Genomic DNA, 20,000 nt, shown 5'->3' with positions numbered 1-20,000 from the left:
AATGTTAATCTATTTATCTGTTGTTATATTCTACATGACTTGTATAATCTTATGTATTGTCACATGCCTATATTCCCATACACACACATTCATATAAGTATGTCCTGTTTATTCGTCTCTTGTTTCCACACTAGACATTCCAATGTTGTATTGTCTATCCCCTTCCACAAGAGCTATGCATTGTTGTAACACTACCTTTCTTCACCAATGATTGTCATTTGTTAAGCACGTGATCTGTGCCCATCTTTAGACCACTGTAAGAGATGACAGGCAGACTCCCTGCGGGGAACCGAGGAGCAACACCTCGTTCCTCGGCGCAGCCGTACTCCATCATACAATATAATAAAGGAGTCTAGACATATTGGTTGTCTACCTTACACCCTGAGCTCGCCACCTACCATACTCTTGTAGGGCCCTTCATTCTGGCTCTTACAGTGCGTGCGTGCGTGTGTGTGTGTGTGCGTGCGTGTGTGTGTGTGTGTGTGTGTGTGTGTGTGTGTGTATGTGCGCGCGCGTGTGCGTGCGTATGTATGTGTGTGTCATGGGCGGATGTACAGGGAGCAGCCACTTCTCTAACTTCCTAAAACTGTAATTGTAAACCGCAAATCGCCACCGTGTCTTCGGGCTTTTCAAATCACAGATGGATTAATAGAATTATGGCTCCAAGTTATTTGTGATGTATATAATTGTTCCATGATTTATATAACTGAGTTTTACATATATATTTCTCCTTTTACCCTGTAAAAAAATAATACCCCCCCTCTTTGGTTCCCTCATACAAAATTTTAATATCCATCAATGTGCGTGTTCATGTGTATGTGTATGCGCATGTGTAGTTGTGCTTGTATGTATGTATTCATACATGTTTATCTGTGTATGTACAGCGTTTGCGCATCCATATGTGAGTGTAGGTAACATTAATAAATTTGAAAATGTAATGTAATTCTTTCAATTTTGATTAAGTTATAACCTGTCATAACTTTCTAAATTTCAAAATTAACTAGAACGTTACTAGTATAAAACTATATCACCTGCGCATACACTACGGACGAGGTTTATATTGATTAATATATATATATATATATATATATATATATATATATATATATATATATATATATATATATATATATATTGAGTATGGGATATAGATATTCATCATGCAATTCCTCTATCCATATTCCGATGAAAACTTTTAAACGAAACCTTAATCCTAATCGAAAAGGAATAAAGAAACAATGTTCACTTTGAACTGTGACACATTTTTATTATGACTGACAAGCAGCGCACTGGAATAAATATTAAACCTAAATTACAATAACTTAGCCATCCCCCGCCCCTATGCCTCTTTCTCCCTCAGAACTGTTCAACAAGGAAGGCTGAGAAGGTAGTGTAGGCCTCGTCGTAAGGGTGTTCATACACAGAGCCGTCCTGAAGCTCGAGGTGAACCTTCTCTCCGGCGTTGAGGACGAGCAGAGCTGAGTTGGAGCCCTGCTGGTAGTTCCCCTGGCTCCCGTAGGCGGTCACCTGATACTCGCCGTTCTTCATGAGGGCCAGGCTGTAACGGCGAGCAGAGTTAGGCTGAGTTCTTTCTTGTGAAATGTTTGGGTCAGTGTCTTTCAGTGTGTTTTGAGAGAGTGAGGGAGAGAGGGGAGGAGAGAGGAGGCGAGAGAGAGAGAGAAGAGAGAGAGGAGAGAGAGGAGAGGAGAGGAGAGGAGAGAGAGGAGAGAGAGGGAGAGAAGGAGAGAGAGAGAGAGAGAGAGAGAGAGAGAGAGAGAGAGAGAGTGAGAGAGGGGAGAGAGAGAGAGTGAGAGAGGGGAGAGAGAGAGAGAGGGGGGGGAGAGAGAGAGAGTGAGAGAGGGGAGAGAGAGAGAGTGAGAGAGGGGAGAGAGAGAGGGGGGGGAGAGAGAGAAAGAGAGAGAGAGAGGGGGGGGAGTGAGTGTGTGAATGGATTAATGGGGAAGTGAATGAGTATGCGATTGAGTGAGTGAGTGAGCGCGTGTGTATCTGCATAGGGCTAAACGGTTCCGTTCTATTACGCTCTTAAGCATAGTAACAATAATCTGCATACCAAACACTTGAAATGACTATCAGTGAAATTGTTTTTATGGTTTATTGGAGTTCCTTCAATAGGAGGTTGCCCGGCTTGGAATGACTAACAATGACTCGGTAAACGCGACTTACATTTACCACGCGGCCGTCACACATCGGCACGCAGGTGAAACCCTTGTTGACACACTTGGCTTCCCGAGGAATCCGCAAGCGATAGGTTTTGCACTAGTTATTTAATTTCCAGGAATGCTAATGTGTTCAGATAAGATATTAACAGAATACGGAAATGACACTGGTAATTTATTGTTGAAGTTGTTATGATTACTATCGTTTGCTTCAATACTGTAAACAAATGATAAATACCTCCATGCTATACAGAACACTTACGTGAAATCATTCTTTTCTGGCGAGACAGCGTGGAAGGTGAAGAAGTAGACTCCTGTGCACGGGGCCTCGAAGTCACTATCGGAGGCCGACCACCCGCCCAGATTGGTCAAGACGTCCTGTGAAGATATTAAACCTTGATTTCAAATCTTAAAATTAGCGAAATATACACTAAGAACTTGGTATGTTAAATTTTAAAGAAGCCGGAATACTTTTGGAGGTGTGTATAAATATATAAGTTATCCCACTTTTGTGAAAACCTCGTATCATAAGATGTAACCTAGACATCGGCTAGAGTTCCACCTACCTGGAACCTGAGACGAGAAGGTGGCTGCGACCCGGAAAGGACCGCCTTCCGGACGCTGAACCCACCAGAACAACTGGTCCACGCAACAAATTAAAGAAATTACACTTAATTGTATTATATGTATGGTGCGAAATCTATGAATAAATAACTACATAATTAATAAATGTTCCTGAAAACCACAATATTAAAGATATCGTTGATATTGACATCAACACATTCACAGGTTATTTTCCACATGTTACTGAAATGTTATCAACAAAAGTGTGGTTCCTCTGAGCTTACAATCTGGGCACCGAGGGCGCAGACGGAGGAGCAGCACTGAGGGCCTGAGCGGCGCGGTCCCCCCGGCCGGCCACCGCAGCCACCGCCGCTACCAAGACCGCCAACACATTCGCCAAGCGGGTCATCTAAGGAAGGACCGAGGAGTGTAGTTAGGTACATGTACTGGGCTTTTACTGGAGCCATAGATTGGGCTACTAATTACATGGAATTTTTCTTAGCTATGGTCATCTTGTCTGCTACTCATGTTCAGATATTATTGCCGAAACACTGTATCAGGATATCGGGTGCACACTGAACACCACCCAGCGCCAGTTCACTTTTCTGACAAACAAAAGGACCCTTCGCTTAAAAGGATATGCAAATGCAAACTTAAGAAATTCGGGCATATAACTGTACTCACCCCGGGTTCCAAGGTGCCGTTACCTGGGTCAGCCGTGGAGTGAGGCAGCGAGAGGCCTCATCTGTATTTATATGAACCCACGACCAACGCCTCACGTGACGTCACTAAGACATGGCTTCAAGGGGTCAGGGTCGTCTACAGGAGGTTAGGAGGTCACTGTATATTGGAACACATAAATTGATTGTTATAGCGTTAATGCGCTGTTGTGATTCTAATTTCGCTTGTGATTAGCATAAATTTGTTCAAACTCTTGTATCAATAGACCGGGACATCCACTGTTTAAGATGACTATTAAATTTCACAGGTACGCTTGGTTACTGGACAACGGTTCGTCCACTGAGCTGTGGTGTGGATGACACCGTTCTACTTTCAGGAAACCCAGTGTTTTTCAAGGCCACAGTTGTCTCAGAGTGATTAGTTTTTTTACAATTTATTCTCCGGAAATGCTACATTGGATTGAATTGTTTATAAGCGAGAATGTACAATCTGTTTCTCTCAAATATTTTGACAATGAAAGTCATTCACATCCAATTGGAATTCCTGAAGATCCACCTGTTAATACGCGAAATGCGAGGTATTTGTTAAATGAATGGTGCATTCCTTAACACCATGTATTATTTTCAATTACTGATTGTGAATAATAGATTCAAATATTTTTTGTGATACTTGTTACCGCATGTTACTATTTACTATCTTGTTTCATTATGTAGTCTACATACGTATCAAATTAATTTTCATTTATCTTATGGGCCGTCAACTTGTGCTCATCCCCTTGCTATGTTCACTGCTCCATATGACCAATAGATCGATATCAATATTTCTTTTTTATATATATATTCTCTATATACATTCTTAAAACCATTCTCTCTCTCTCCGCCCCTGTTCCAACTCAATGCTTTGAGTCTCTAAGGCCTGTTCTATACTACTATTTAACCCTACTTTTCCACATGGCGCCTGTTCTTCTTGGGCTCCCATTACCTCCAGCTAGGTACCATATGTTCAGAAAACCCTTTAATCTTGCTGGGCGGTCGATGCCGTTGTTAATATACTTTTGGTGAAACTTTATTTTTTGAAAGAGTAAGAAAGGTAACAGATATTATGTGTTCGATTGGTATGTTTATGGGCGCTGTAAAGTTTGATGAGCTGAGTTTAACGGGCCTTTTAGACATGGCATAAAGGCTGCCCAATGAACCATGACACGTAAAGGTGTATAGAGTAAGAGAGAGGGGACTGATGAAAACGAAACATCATGTAAATATTTTTTTGGATCTGTTGAAAACTACTTAGGTATAGGTTAGGTTTTTTCTTATTCTGGAAAACTAGATATAAAAAATATATATATTTATAATGTAGCCCATGGATATATATTTGCTCCAAAAATGGTTACGGGCAATCTAATCTGGCAGTTGCTTTTTAAAACAAAGGAGTGTAAAGATTCCCTTCCTCATTTAATCCCAATTCTTCATACGGCTTTCTCTCTCTCTCTCTCTCTCTCTCTCTCTCTCTCTCTCTCTCTCTCTCTCTCTCTCTCTCTCTCTCTCTCTCTCTCTCTCTCTCTCTCTCTCCCTCCCTCCCTCCCCCCCTCCCCCCCTCCCTCACTCCCTCCTATCTCTTCCTCTCTCTTTTCCTCTCCCCCTCCCTCTCCCTCTCTCTTCCCCCGCTTTCTCCCTCTCCCTCTCTTTCACTTCCTAAAATTCTGAATAAACGACATGAACTTTATGCAAGGATAAGGATATCAGACCCTAACCTACATCAACCATACCCGGAAGAACGGAGAAAAAGTGTCCGATTCCCCAACCAGCGCCCTCATAGAGTGGGTGGTGCCAGTGGGGAGCCAGAATTTCAGAGTGTTAAGGTTAGGCCTCGGTTCTTCTCCTCCCTATATTTAGCGCACATTTAACGGGCAACATTTTAGATTGCAGTAAACGAGAAGAGTGTAATATATTCAAAACAATAGTAATTCACTTTCGTAATAGACATATGCTATATTTGCTTCAATCATAATTTCAAAATCCATGAAAAAAGAAATTATTTAGAAGGTGAAACGGGAGATTCCCAAAAGCGATAAGGAGTGAGTGAAGGACCATCTGTTGGCTTCGAGTGACAGGACACGTATCGAGAGGATGAGGCTATGGCAGGATTCCACCGCACTTGATCCTACACTTGATAGTTACACACATTCCAACGTGTATTATACAACGGAGACGAGAGTAGTTTTTTTTTTCTGTTTGAGAATATTACAGCATTTTCCCTCTAAGTGTAATATTCTGTAATATAAAGATAACATTGTTTCATTGTTGCCACTATATAAAAACTATAAAATAACATTGTATTATTTATAATAGTAATGCAGAATTTAATAATCATTAGGAGATGGGCCGTCTTCAATGCGACCACTGTAAAAAATGTATGAACAATAAGGGATACCTTCACAGTGCAAGTGATTTATTTGACCGATTTCGATTATATATTCGTCAGAAATAAATTTCTGGCGAAAATGTAATCAAAGTCGGTCAAATGTGTATCTTGCACTGAGAAGATATTAGTTCTCTTTCAGACCTTTTCTTCATTAGAAGGTATGATTCTCGACCACCAAACATTCCTGTATTATTCTCTGATCTTAACAAGTGCTGTAATACCGATTATTTTTAAAGCTTAAAATACCGGTTATTTTTAAAGCTTACTATTTTGTTTACTATTGATTGGTGGTCATTGATAAGCAAGAGTTTCACCCAGTGAATGTGTATGCAATCTTACACGAACGCTCTGATGTAAACAAAACAGAAGACGAAGCGGTAGAGCCGAAGCTGTTACGTAAATTTACTACGAACTTTGTCTTTGTTTATCTGTGTCTGTGTTTTAGCTATGTACACGGATTATACATTTTAGGTTTTTAAGTAGTCTGTGTTTTGTATATATTTGTTTAGAATGTGTTGCCTCATCATTGATATTGAAATAACAATCCACCAATGCAAGTGTCTACATGCTGTTACCTTTTAGCTATATTAAGTAATTGTTACTTTTCACTTAAGGTGTGTGTAATAAAACATATTATTATCAATTTTGTTTTTCAAAAAAAACATTATTGTAAATCTGAATATTTCGAAGATAAGGCTTGGACGTTTTGGACTATGTTTATTACATGTGAGGTGAAAGTTTGATACGTGTCATGTAGTTGACACTAAACAAAACTGTATTATGACAGAAGTGATGAATAAGAATGAAGTAGACCTGGTAATATTCTAAAGTTAGTTCACATCTGAAGATCCATAGTTATGTAAATACATACCAATGACTATAATGATGATACAAGACCCAGTAGGTGGAAAGGGCATGAGGTATCTCCATGAAAGGGCTTCATTGTATGTATGCTTGTCATTGTTACCCTTCATAACCCACCCTATAGGACCACCCCCCCAAACAGAATAATGCAAAATGGCTAACAAATCTGACTGGTAAGATAAAGTCTGAGTCTGAGTGATGCACCACGTGAGTAATGTAACAGCTCGGCTGAGGTGAAGACTCTGTGAAGTAAACATCCCTCACCACACATTGTCCTGAATTTATGGATAAGTTATGGATGACATGCCATATGAGCGAATTAAATGGTAGGACACAAATTGTATAAAAGGTGGTTGATTTCAGATGAGTGCATAAAGAAAGATGTAAAGTTCTGGTTACATTTAATTTGCCCACATCGCATGTCATGTACAGAGTAATTGCAGGCACCTCTTTGCCAGTTAGAGTTAGAGATCCAACAAATGTCCTCCTCTGGTAGGATAGAGTTTGGACTGGTTCCTTGTCATACAACAGATATCCTCGATGTATCATTAATCTGTACATTGTAGTGTAACATAGTGCAAGCTATTCTTTAGTTATATTATAGTAAGATGTTCACAAAAATCACATTTTATTGTTTTTCATAAGTGGATATATTTGTACTTTTTTTTTTTTTCGTGCACCAGTCTGGTTATGACAAATACGACAGATCACCTGTAGAATTACCTGAAGTTGATATCAGGAAGCCCACTTGCAATAAGCACCATTACACATCCCAATAGTTGCAAAAGATTTTGTTAATCTCTTATTTTCAAAGATTACCATGTTGCATATGTATAATTATTGTGGATATAGGGAATATACCTATTAATATTAATATTTTCTTTCTTGTCAGGTTTAAGAAAACTGGAAGATATTATGAGAAGTTCTCTCTTCTAAATTGAATTATGGCAAATTGTTCTCTGCTCCGAAGTATTATCACAAATCACTCTCATAAACAAGCATTGTGGACCAGATTTTTTAGCACATCATGCAAGAGAAACAGTGCTCAAACAATGGTATGTTATGTTTGTTTTGTTTTTTTCTAGAAATATGTATATCTTCAAATATTCAAATTGACAGTATTTTGTTATACTAGTTATATTAGCATTTTTCTATATCTTAACCCTTTCCCAACGGGTAGTATTCATAGTGGCCCGGGCCTCGCTGCCGGTGGTTTATATCATCACCCTAGCATGCGCGACCGTTCATGCCCAATACCAGCATCCCTTGCCTTTTCTTTGTAATACTAAGACCCTATGTTGTATTTACAAAATTATTATTTTCCAAGGTCTCTATTTGCCATATTTCCTGATAAATCAAGACTGTAGGATATTTTTGTTGTTATATAGACTCCATAGTTGATCATTATTCGCTCTATAGTCTGAATAAAATAAGCAGTGGGTGGAGTCATGAAACCGTAGGTTTTGTTATATATATATATATATATATATATATATATATATATATATATATATATATATATATATATATATATATATTTTTTTTTTTTTTTTTTTTTTTTTTTTTTTTTTTTTTTTTTAGATAACTTTAGTTTTCAACAGGTTTATATTATCACTTCCATATAGATATACTTTTATGTTCAGTGTTTATATAAATACATGATTTTTGTTTTTCTTTTTTTTTCTTTTTTTCAAATATACATATTGGTATTTTCACGTGGTTTTACATCATCACTTCGTGAATACTATATATCTCTGGCCAATGTAGTCGATTACCGATGTAATTTTTTTTACCTCGGAAGCTCGAGAAGCCTTTACGAAAAGCATAGTATAGGAAAAATGAGGAAAGTGTTAAAAACTACTTAATCACATTTTCAGTAGCAAAAAAGTATTATTTTGCCGTAATTGTAACAAAAAAAAACAAAAAACTCATGGCATGGCCATACATACCCCCGGCAGATAGTCCAGGCATGCCATGGCATGTACGTACAAGCCACCCGTCGGGAAAGGGTTAAATATCAGACCATATTAGGAGTATTTTATTTGTCTGAATGAATTAGGCTTTCTTTTATAATTTTGTTATTAATTTTAAAACTTTGGTGTTCTATTTTAGCAATCAGAAAACTAAATTCATATAAACTGTTTTTTATTAGATTTTCTAATATTCTTGTCAGTCTCATGCATCTGCTCCCATCTCACACTTTATGAAAGATTACAGATTGTTGAATGTAATTTGGAAGGACAAGAGAACTAAATTCATATTTCTACATTTTTCTACGTACAGCAGCAGGAAGCTCCTGCTGTTGTAGGATATCGTATGAAGGCATGGCAGTCAAATGGGTATGATGGAGTAGATGGACTCTCATTAAATGTAGTGCGAGTCCCTCCGATACTACGACCTTGGGATGTACTTGTGAAAGTTCAAGCTGCATCTGTAAATCCTATTGATACAGCTGTGATTAGTAAGTGAAAATTAAAAGATAAATTTAATCCATTGTTGCTTGGTACATATACTGTCAACTGTAGTTTTGTTCTATGCATTTGGTTTGCACATGGATGGCTTCACAAATGTTTAGCCACCAAGGAACCAATAAGTAGGCCCACCCAACTTCTTTCCATCAGTTTTTGGGAAAAAGTTTGTCTGTTTTTCTAATGCTTTTATTATCACTTATTATTGATATTATAATTAAAGAATGTTAACAAAGTGATAGCAATAAGAAGTAAAAAAGGATTTTCAAAAATCAAGGAAAAGAGTAAACAAGTGAAATATGTAGATCTGGTAATTCACTCCTTGGTGACTAAATATTAGTAGAGCCATCTGCGTTAACAGAGTTAATAATCTAAAATCACTTGTGTTTTTCCCATCCTAGCATGTTATAGAATAAAGATTGAAAATTCAGTATTTTATCAGCAGGTCAGTCTTATTTTACTGATACATGACCCCTACTTTCAGATGGCTATGGTGGGAAAGTCTTGAATATAATGCGAACCCTAGGCAGAGCGGAGCAAGGCATATTTGACATTAATCAGATTGAATTTCCTCTAACAGGTTAGTATTTTATTTTCACTTAAATTTTATTTATTTATTTGATTATTATTCCTATGTGTGTGGTATATACAGTAGTATGATGGAAAATATTTCATTGAATTCCTATTGCACTTCCTCAGCAATATTTCACACAGTAATGTTGAGGATGAAATTTTTTTCTTATATTTTCTTACAGTTGATATAGGTACTAAATGATCTTTCAGGAAACTTTTTTTTAAACAAATAGATATTTCAGTATAGTGGGAATTCATAACCCAATCATACTGGGTGACCTTTTTTTCTTGCCATGACACACCAACCCAAGGTAGAGTGTCCATGGCACATCCAGCTGAGCATTTATTTATTTATTTTATTTTATTTTTTAATTATTTGTTTATTTTATTTATTTATTATTTTTTTTTTTTGCAGTGTGTGTGTGTGTGTGTGTGTGTGTGTGTGTGTGTGTGTGTGTGTGTGTGTGTGTGTGTGTGTGTGTGTGTGTGTGTGTGTGTGTGTGTGTGTGTGTGTGTGTGTGTGTGTGTGTGTGTTTGTTTTGTTGTTTTCTTCTTAGATGCAGAAAAAACGTTTCTAAAGCTGTTGTCATAGGGTTAATTCAGGGTAATGGTAATTTTCTGGGAATTTTCTATTCTAATATTTATACTCAGGTTTTCATACCAAGTTAATATGAGCTAAATATGATGCTAAAGTTGAGTTAATTTAAGAAAATAGATATTTTCAGAATATTTGGAATTGTATCTTGAACTGAAAGGGAATAAAAGATATACAAAAGCTGGTTGTGTTTTGGGCAAAAAAAACATATTTTGCATTTCCCAGATACTGTAGCATCTCTTTTTATTATGCTTTCAAAAACTTTACAATAAAGTGTTTAATAAAGCAATACAACATAATATCTGTAATGTTCAAGGTCACAGGACACATTTTGGGACAGGAAACTAAGGGTTACCTTTCTACATAGTAACTTTTATGGCATGGGAACTTCATTAACTCTAGTCTTCTATAATTTTGTTAATTCCTTTTTTTTTTTTTCTTTTTTGACATATTTTATTACTTTAGTATTTTGCATTATCTCTATCTTATGACAGTTGGAAGAGATTTCTCTGGTGAGGTCGTTGCCCTTGGTAAAGCTGTTAAGAATGTTGCTGTTGGAGATCAAGTTTGGGGTGTGGTTAGTCCACAACGCCAAGGTTCACATGCAGAATATGTCGTTGCTGCAGCATCAAATGTAAGATACAAAGGAGTTTGAAATAAGATGAAAAAATTAACTATCAGGAAAACCACAATCGTGTTTGTTGTTTATGGATTGTATACAATTAATATATTTTAAAAAATGTCATTAATTCAGTTTTCTTAATTACCCATTTCATTTAATGTCTCAAGGTTTGCAGTAGGCCACCTAACATCACTTCAGAAGAAGCAGCCTCCATCCCATATGCAGGTCTTACAGCTTGGAGCACTGTGGTTGTATCTGGATTGATAACCGAATATACAGCACCAAGAACACGAGTTTTACTCCTTGGAGCATCTGGAGGAGTGGGGTCATTTATGTGCCAAATGCTGTCTGTTTGGGGAGCTCAGGTTAGGTCATATATAATTTTTTATAGGATAGCTATTGTAAGATCAAGGAATTCTTGAATACTGGACTGAATATTTTTATTAAATATTGTATTGGAGTACATAAATATATGCTTTTACAGGTTGTTGCTGTTTGTAGTGAAGATGCCTCAGATTTGGTAACCAGTCTGGGGGCAGTGGAAGTGCTAGACTACAGAAACCCAGAAACAAAGGATTTGCTTATTGCTGATCAAGGGTAAAAATGAAATTAGATTTAAAGTACAACATGAATGGGTACTCTTATAAATCATCTAACCAATAAAAACAATGTAGTTTTGCTGAACTTTATTTTAATATAAAGATTTTTCTCAAGGTTTGATGTTGTGATTAATGCAGCTGGTCCTGATGATCTAGATTACCTTAAAGCACTGCGGCCATGGATGGGATCATCTTATATAACATTGTCACCACCACTTCTGCGGAATACAGATGAGCTGGGAATACTACCTGGGTTTATCAAGGTTTGTATATACTCAACATAATTTTAGTAAACCATAGATTTTGTCCAGTTCTTCTGTATCTGAACTGTATTTTAATGGACCTATCTTTGTATACATAATTTGCATTATTTACATTTTCATTTTAATTCATCTCAGTTGCTTCATATGTACATAAACTATAGTGAAAAGTGAGTCTGTTAATTTTTTCATTATTTTTACAATAGTTTCAGACTCATATCATAGATTATGTATCTCCTTACACCTAACATATTTTATATGTCTTTATGTGTACTGATTAGTTCCAATTTTTCCAGAGCCTGAAACAAGTAGCATGTCAAAATGTAACATCACTGTCAGAAGGAAGAGCATACAAATGGGCTTTCTACATGCCAAATCCATTTGCTTTAAAGGAGATATCTAATATGATGTCAAAGAGCAAGGTAAATGTACAGTTTGTAGAAAAATACAAAAAAGTATATAGGGATTATGTGCTTATTCTCATTATTTTATATGTTACAACAAAGGAATCCAATTGCAATATATCTGTTAAACTTAATCTCTTTTTCTATGAACAAAGACATTATAATAGTTTATGACATTTATATTAGATACATCTTCATTTGGAAAAGATTAAATTTCCTATCATTTTATTTACAGTTACAGAGAATCTTAATTTTCTGACCATATCCTTCCTTTTTCACCTAATTACCTTATACACACTTATACCAGAATCTAGTTGAAGATTTTTTTTTTATAAAGTTAACTCTAAGTTTACAACCAAACTCTTCTAACACCAATAATTTTATATTACAGATTCGGCCAGTAATTGATAAAGTATTCCCATTTGAGGCTACACCAGATGCATATGCTCATGTCATCCATGGTCATGCTAGAGGAAAAACTGTTATTTCTGTACAGTAATGCAAGGTCTGTAAAATTGTAATTTAAAGAATGTCGAAAAAGTTTTTTCTTGAATAAATTCTTTCATTTACATTATTAGTGTTAACATTGTAATTCATTATTGGGGCATTTCAGACAGATATTTTCTTTTAGGCTCTCTTTTACATAAGTGATAAATTGTGCTGAAGTACATTTTCATTGTATAGGTTATTTATATATTTATGACCCTTGGACAACATGAAATCCTAAAAATGTTTTTTTTGTGGCAATGTACTGCAGTGTTGAAGCCATAAAAAGCGGTTTGTTCATAGTATGAATATAGAATTGTACATTATGAAAGAATTAATAAAACTAAAAAGTACCTAACAAATCTATTTTATTTTTTTTATTTCAAACACCATTTTGCCTCTTCCAAGCTTCAATCCACAATATAATTTTTTCTAAATTACTTTCCATGTCTTCTGGAGTGTTTGAAAACAACTCATGGACCAGTTGTTCTGCATAACTATCTTTCGCTTCATCCAGAAGAACTGCCATTATCTCACATTCAATATTTTCTTCCAATTTCTTTCCTTGGTATCCTCTGTAAAATAAAAGGAAATCAGAAAAAAGTTGTTTAATTTCGAAAGCAAGAAATTAAGTTCACAGTCATATTCTAAATATCACCTTTATTTGGGAATACAGGACTTCATCAAACTTGGAATGCAACTATAAAGTATTCAAACATGAACTTACTATAAATTTCTATTATGTTTAAACAAAAAGAGAGGCAGTGTGAGGCTAATACTTATACCTAAAGGATTACACCAATATACATTTATCATTTCCATTTCTGAAAGAATGAAATTTTTGGAATTCTTTCCTTTAAAGTTATCACAAGTAAAGACAGCTGAGTGTTAATAATTTTTATAAAATCTATATATTATTTCTATAATAATAATACAGTCTGCCCATTTTTTTTTTATTACTACTTACCCAACTCTCCTTATCCTGCTGATGACAGGAGTTTTTTTTTTTTTTTTTTTTTTTTTTTTTTAGATATAGACATTTAGTTTTATCATTGCATTTTCAGAAAAGAAAAGAAAAAAAAAATGCTATTATTATTGTTAACCCACTGGATCCAGATGCTTCACTGCCATCACATGGCCAAAAATATAGACATTATGCTAACTTGAGTGGCCACTCTGATGGGGTTAAGGCTTGTAGGTCAAACATACACAATCACATTTGTGGTGACAAGACTCTATGCCTCCCCTTTGCAATGTTTTTTTTTTTCTCTCTCTCTCTCTTTTTCTGCAGAAGTGTTTTTAGATTTTTTGCCATTTTCCAATGTCTCTATTTGTCATTTAATTAGCTATAGTAATAGACTGTTTTCCTTGCACAGACTTCATATCATCTCAGGAATAGGATCCTGAACATGCTCCTCACTGGGGTTGGCACTCCTCCAGTTATGGTTCAAGGAAGGTACAGTCCAAACTCATTTAATGATGGAAATAAATGCAAAAGCCCCTTCTTAAATGGCAGCTGAGTCTAATCACCCTCCAAGAGCTTAGTGCACTGATGCAGAGACATTCCTTTAATCCCAGCTTTCAGCTGAAATTCTTATGACAACAAGTTCATGTTGCCTGCCCCTAAAGCCAAACTTTTTTATGATGTGATGGCCACATCATCCAGACCACTGGGGTTAATATTGTCATAATAACAACAGTGATGGTAATGATGACTGATGATAATTGAAGATGATGACTGAGGATGATGATGATGATGATGAAAACTGATAGTGATAATAACTATGATGGCAATAAAACTTTGAGATTCCATAAGCCTATTATATGACTCCTTGATATCTCGGCACATGTGATACCAGTTACAAGTAAACAATACAAATAAAATAAAGCTACAATGGACAATGCATACATCTATGTCAAATAATAGGTACTTCCTTTGGTTGTCTTTAATTTTCCCAAACAATTTAGGCAATGCAAACAGCATTACAAGAACAGTACCTGGCAGCAAGTCGGTCATACAGCAGAGTGTTGTCAGTTCTAAGCACGAAGACAATATCAAAGAATCTTTCTGGGAAGAATTCACTGCCATGATAGTCAACAATTTTTCCTCCCTCTTCCATCATATCTTCCATCTCATCTAGAACCTGCAACAAAAAATATTATTAATCTGACTAATAGAGGCATACAAGTATAAAATTTTTCATATGTTACCCAGATGAAATTCTACATCAATATCCTACAAGTTTTAATTTACTACATGACATGAGAGGAAAGTAACTACTAGTACTACTTACCTGACCAATTTACCCTTTTCCTCAATTTTCAGATATATTCTTTTTATTTCGAGTTGTTATTAGTGTTGTTAATGATATTATAAATAACAATAATAAAAATGTGTTAAGATTAGGAAAAAAATTAGGTGAGGTTAAATAGGTTTACTAATTGAGTCCTTGGTGGCTAAGCACTTGTGGAATCATCTATATCAAGCATATTTCACAAAACAATGCCAGAGAGAACATTACATGTTCCCAGCAGCAATGGATTAAACCTAAACATCTTTACACAGAAGCAATAACATATTTTGATTATCTAGTCTAAATTACTAATTAAATCTAATCCATGCCAGTTATAAAACACTTGGTCTTGTATATTTTACCTCTTCTGATTAAAGTTAACTGATATCCTTTACCAGATTATAAAGACAATAAATAGTATGCAACTATCACTCATAAATATGTACACTCATTAAAAATAGTATCTTTACTCAGGAGTATATGAAACCGAAACTATTGCTAGGAGTTGATTCAGAAGGTTGGTTTCAAAGCTCAGAACAGATGCAGCTTCATGTTTTCAAATAGTGTTTCAGAGTTCATATCGCTAGAGCCTCTTATTATAGCAATATTAGCAATGGAGTCCTCAAGAACCATTTGTAGTGTCATAATTATGCTTTACTCTGAGGGACTATCAAGGGCCAGATTATCAAGATTGGGTATGTCTCTGGATCCAGCAACACAAGCAACTGGATCCACCAGAGACAAGGCCAGAAGTGGGCACCCTAGATGCACAAAGGAGGAAGATCAAGTAAATGTCCTTCAAAACTATAAGTCAATGTGCTTTATGACATACTAATAGGAAGGTTGCATTGGACTGTATTAATATCATGAGCTAATGAAAACCATTTGATAATCTGTGGCAAATACTCTCACAGATGACTGGGTTTCTGAAGGGAGAATGGCCAATAGTTAGTTGCCACATCCCCTTACAGTTAGTGGTTTTCTTCTTATTTATTAATTTATTAATTTATTTATTTACTTATTTTATTTTTTATTATTATTTTTTTTTTTAATCCAAAATTACTGCAAGGGATATGGACCCCTTTGGTCTGCTGGCAGCATCCAAAGATCATGCTGTGCCACATTCACCCAAATAGCTAGATTTCAATCCAACTCAGAATGTTTGGGTACCCATGGGCAGAGACTTCCCCCAAGATCATGCCCACAATCATCATATCGTCATTGCCCAAGCAATTACGGCATGGGAGGTGATTGCTGTCTGCAGACAGACACAAGTTAACAGTATCCATTGGCAGGGATACCAATGCAACTTCATGCAATTGCTTACATCATTGAATGTTGAGTCAGAGAGAGTAAAGATACTTCTTTTTAACCAGTGTGTGTGTGTGTGTGTGTGTGTGTGTGTGTGTGTGTGTGTGTGTGTGTGTGTGTAAGTGTAAGTGTAAGTGTAAGTGTAAGTGTAAGTGTAAGTGTAAGTGTAAGTGTAAGTGTAAGTGTAAGTATATGTATATGTATATGTATATGTATATGTATATGTATATGTATATGTATATGTATATGTATATGTATATGTATATGTATATATATATATATATATATATATATATATATATATATATATATATATATATATATTATACACAATCTGTGAAAATCTATCAACTCCTTCACAGAAAGATTCATAAACATATAAAGATAAATTACCAAAAGGAAGATCACTATTATATACAAGAAACTCCAAAAATTATATAACTTAACTACCTTATCTTCATTCAGGATGGGACAACCTCTTTCCTCATCATAGCCATCAAAAAAGTTGTTGTTCTTTGCAAGGTCTCCAACATTTATCCATTCTAGCCCTGATCTCTCAGCTAGTTGCTGTGCTAGTGTTGACTTGCCCACACCAGGTGTTCCTGAAAAGAAAATATCCTTGTTAGCAATCCTGTATGTGTTCTGCACTTAAATGCTTCCTTTGAAATTATAAGGTATATTCTAACTAGAAATCCAAGACCTTGATCATATTTTAATAAAGGAGGAGAGATCAAAGAAAAAATAGTTGTAAAAGAACTATGACTGTTTGTAAGTTGTGACATGGGCTTTAGTCATCAAAAGGAAAATGAATGAGTTGATGGGTGACTTTTAAAACAAGATGCTGAACATCTAATACTGTCACTATAAAAACCACTAGTGCATCAAGGTTAGGGTATTAACCCTTTGCCGACAGGTGGCATGTACGTACATGCCATGGCATGGCGGGACTATCTGCCGGGGCCATGTACGTACATGCCATGGTGTATGTATGGACATGCCATGAGTTTTTTTTTTTGTTATAATCACGGCAAAATATTATTTTTCTGTCACTGAAAATGTGATTAAGTCGTTTTTAACACTTTCTCATTTTTACGATACAAAACAACAACAACAACAAAACTACGATTTCAACTCCATGATGCCACACACTGCTTATTTTATTCGGACAATAGACCAAATAATGATCAACTATGGAGTCTATATAACAACAAAAATATCCTTCAGTCTTGATTTATCAGGAAATATGGCAAATAGAGACTTCAGAAAATAATGATAACTGAAAATACTACATATGCTCGTAGTATTACGAAGAAACGGCAAGGGATGCTGGTATTTGGCATGAGCGGTTGCGCATGCTAGGGTGACGATATAAACCCCTGGCAGCGAGGCCCGGGCCACTATGAATACTACCCATCAGGAAAGGGTTAATATAAAGAATCCTATTCTCTCAAAAAATATAATATCAGTAGAATAGGTCCAAAGAGATTTTATCCAAAAATTAGAGAACATGACGGGCATTAATTACTGGGAAAGAATAAAATTACCATTCTCCTTACAAAGATGAGAGAAAGATAATTTATATGTATGGATGTGCATTGAAAGCTTGGTAACAAATTCAACTGGGTCAGAAGATGGAGAATTAAGTACCCTAAAGCTGTTTTGCCAAATAATTGCAGTAGCTATTATTAAATTGGCTGGTTATCACAGTTGGCTAACTCTTGAGTATAATTGAAAATGAACATGTAAATAAAACATATTTTATCATATAAAACAATAAAATATGTATTTAGAGTTATTCATAAGCATCTAGATGTGTAGACAGTATAATACAGTGATAGACCAGGAGATAATTCTGTGAAATAATAGCATAGTGTGTGGGAGGGGGATGTGAGAAACTACCAAATACATAAATACAAAAAAGTTGCAGTAAAAAAAAAAAAAAAAGAAAAAAAAAACTAGTTTCTGATGCCTCATATAATTCTGCTGACTAGTAATATTGGACAGTACGTTATGCAGAAAGCCACAACTGTGGGAAACAGGGCTACGGGGGTTCAACACCAGACAAAGTTAAATCAAATTCTATCCTTCATTGAGTACTGTTCCTAGCAACTGACATGAGACAGATGGTCTTCCAGGATGATCCTGGCATAAACTAATCTCAGAGCTCTTGCTAGAACTTACATCAAGTAAACCAAGCAAATAAGTAGGTGGAATTAATTTATAAGATTCCAACTATACAGTATATGTGTAAGCACTGGCTACAGCTATGCTGTGTTAGCACAGTGTCATGGGGTATGCCATAGCTTTAACATAAGTTTTACAGCTGCACCATAAGGATTTTAAAATTTATACATACTTTTTCATACTTCATCTTGCTCCATATTCTTTGCAACAATTGCAATAGTTTTATCCTTGATAAATAAATTCCCTATAGTTTTACCATAACAGAGGCTTTGAAAATAAATGAAATGTGGAATCTAAGACCCTCTTCATTTGTGACACTTCTAGTACAAGTTGAAAATAAAGTTAATTATTATCAAAATACAATAATTGCACTAGATCCTTCAACTTTCATCCTTCACTGATACATAATTGTTTTATCACTGATAGTGAAAGAACAAAGGCTGAATTAAATTCTATCCCTCATCAAGTTCAGTTTCTAGTAGCTGAAAGAAGATGGGGGTCCCCCAGGATGGTTCTAGCATGAGCCACTCAAAGGGCTCTTGCTAAAACTAGGTATGTCTGGGAAAGTGCCCTCTTCTCCTATATAAATAAATAAATTTATTTATTAATTTATAAAAAAAAATAATCCACAAATGATAGCTAATGAGAACTACCCTTGAATGAAGAAGCCAGTCATAAACAAGGAAGACTTCATGCTGCTTATTAAGAATTTCTCAAAGTTCAACTATCTGAGGAGGTTTGGAGCTGGTTGTTGTACTATGAAGACGTGTTTGCTGTATTGGCTCCAGTATGGTGTAGACTATATAATGTCAATGCACTATGGAAGTTTATTGTGAAATAGTGAAAACAGTCAAAGCTATCTATTACCAGAATACTCTTGAATATTCATTGACCATTTTACTGTACCTATGTTTGGTACAGAGGCAACTGCAATCATTCTGCACACAGAATACATTATGATGAGGAAAAGGGTTTCTGAGAAACTACAAGTTTGTACCTAAAATGAACATCAGATTTATTTTTGGTATAGTTTCAGTTTCACACAGCCGTATAGCAGGAAATAAACCTTGCCTGTAATGGGTAGAAAGAAAAAAATAAGATAATTTTCCATCTATGTCATTTTCCTTGCAAGCTGATAATAAGAAAGTTGTGCAATACATAATACTTTGGTATACATTTACATAATGATTACATTATGATAGGAAAATCTAATGACACTTATAAAGAAGGCGAAAAACTACATTTACTAATACATGAAATAATCTGTGCAGAAAAAGAATAACATCAGAAATTAAGAAAATAGGTTGCAATAAGTACCACACAGAGAGTAAGTTCACAGTAATTGGGTGGGAGTCCGCATATAGGGAAATACAGCAATAGGGTATATTGGGGGTATGGTAGTAAACCCCACAGGTAAGGAATATAATTCATACTACAATGTTTGTGGATTCCCTAGAGTGAGACTAAAAAATTGTATAATTTTTATCACACCAAGCA

General features: G+C 35.5%; 3 protein-coding genes across 4 annotated transcripts in view; 1 reads left to right on the top strand and 2 right to left on the bottom strand.

Moving 5' to 3' along the window:
- Positions 1–1,241: 1,241 nt before the first annotated feature.
- Positions 1,242–3,530, bottom strand: LOC119575820 (complement C1q-like protein 4). The gene is made up of 5 exons (XM_037923373.1): positions 3,426–3,530; positions 3,026–3,150; positions 2,744–2,816; positions 2,440–2,555; positions 1,242–1,558 (listed from the first exon to the last, which is right to left on the bottom strand). Exons 2-5 carry the CDS (start codon positions 3,148–3,150, stop codon positions 1,357–1,359), a joined length of 516 nt encoding a protein of 171 aa, XP_037779301.1. The 5' UTR covers positions 3,426–3,530; the 3' UTR covers positions 1,242–1,356.
- Positions 3,531–6,169: 2,639 nt separating this feature from the next.
- On the top strand, positions 6,170–13,080 carry LOC119576295 (reticulon-4-interacting protein 1 homolog, mitochondrial-like). Of its 2 annotated transcripts, none has more exons than XM_037923907.1 (10): positions 6,170–6,239; positions 7,600–7,762; positions 8,991–9,168; positions 9,660–9,755; positions 10,838–10,977; positions 11,133–11,330; positions 11,450–11,562; positions 11,680–11,827; positions 12,121–12,246; positions 12,620–13,080. In XM_037923907.1, exons 2-10 carry the CDS (start codon positions 7,652–7,654, stop codon positions 12,725–12,727), a joined length of 1,218 nt encoding a protein of 405 aa, XP_037779835.1. In that variant the 5' UTR covers positions 6,170–6,239; positions 7,600–7,651; the 3' UTR covers positions 12,728–13,080. The 2 variants fall into 2 exon arrangements, with proteins under 2 accessions (XP_037779835.1, XP_037779836.1); XM_037923908.1 differs by lacking the exon at positions 6,170–6,239 and adding an exon at positions 6,307–6,325.
- LOC119576296 (adenylate kinase isoenzyme 6-like) overlaps positions 10,748–20,000 on the bottom strand; it is a 10,133-nt gene continuing 880 nt past the window's right edge. Inside the window, exons 2-4 of the mRNA XM_037923909.1 lie at positions 16,770–16,921; positions 14,713–14,858; positions 10,748–13,289 (exon numbers count right to left, since the gene is read on the bottom strand). Coding sequence (XP_037779837.1) covers positions 13,097–13,289; positions 14,713–14,858; positions 16,770–16,921 — 491 coding nt within the window. The 3' untranslated portion in view covers positions 10,748–13,096. The remainder of the gene's footprint in view (positions 13,290–14,712; positions 14,859–16,769; positions 16,922–20,000) is intronic.

This window comes from Penaeus monodon, chromosome 8, assembly GCF_015228065.2.
Source record: "Penaeus monodon isolate SGIC_2016 chromosome 8, NSTDA_Pmon_1, whole genome shotgun sequence".
In the NCBI taxonomy this organism is placed as follows: domain Eukaryota; kingdom Metazoa; phylum Arthropoda; class Malacostraca; order Decapoda; family Penaeidae; genus Penaeus; species Penaeus monodon.
The sequence above is the reverse complement of the archived record's forward strand: the minus strand, read 5'-3'. Positions and strand labels throughout refer to the sequence as shown.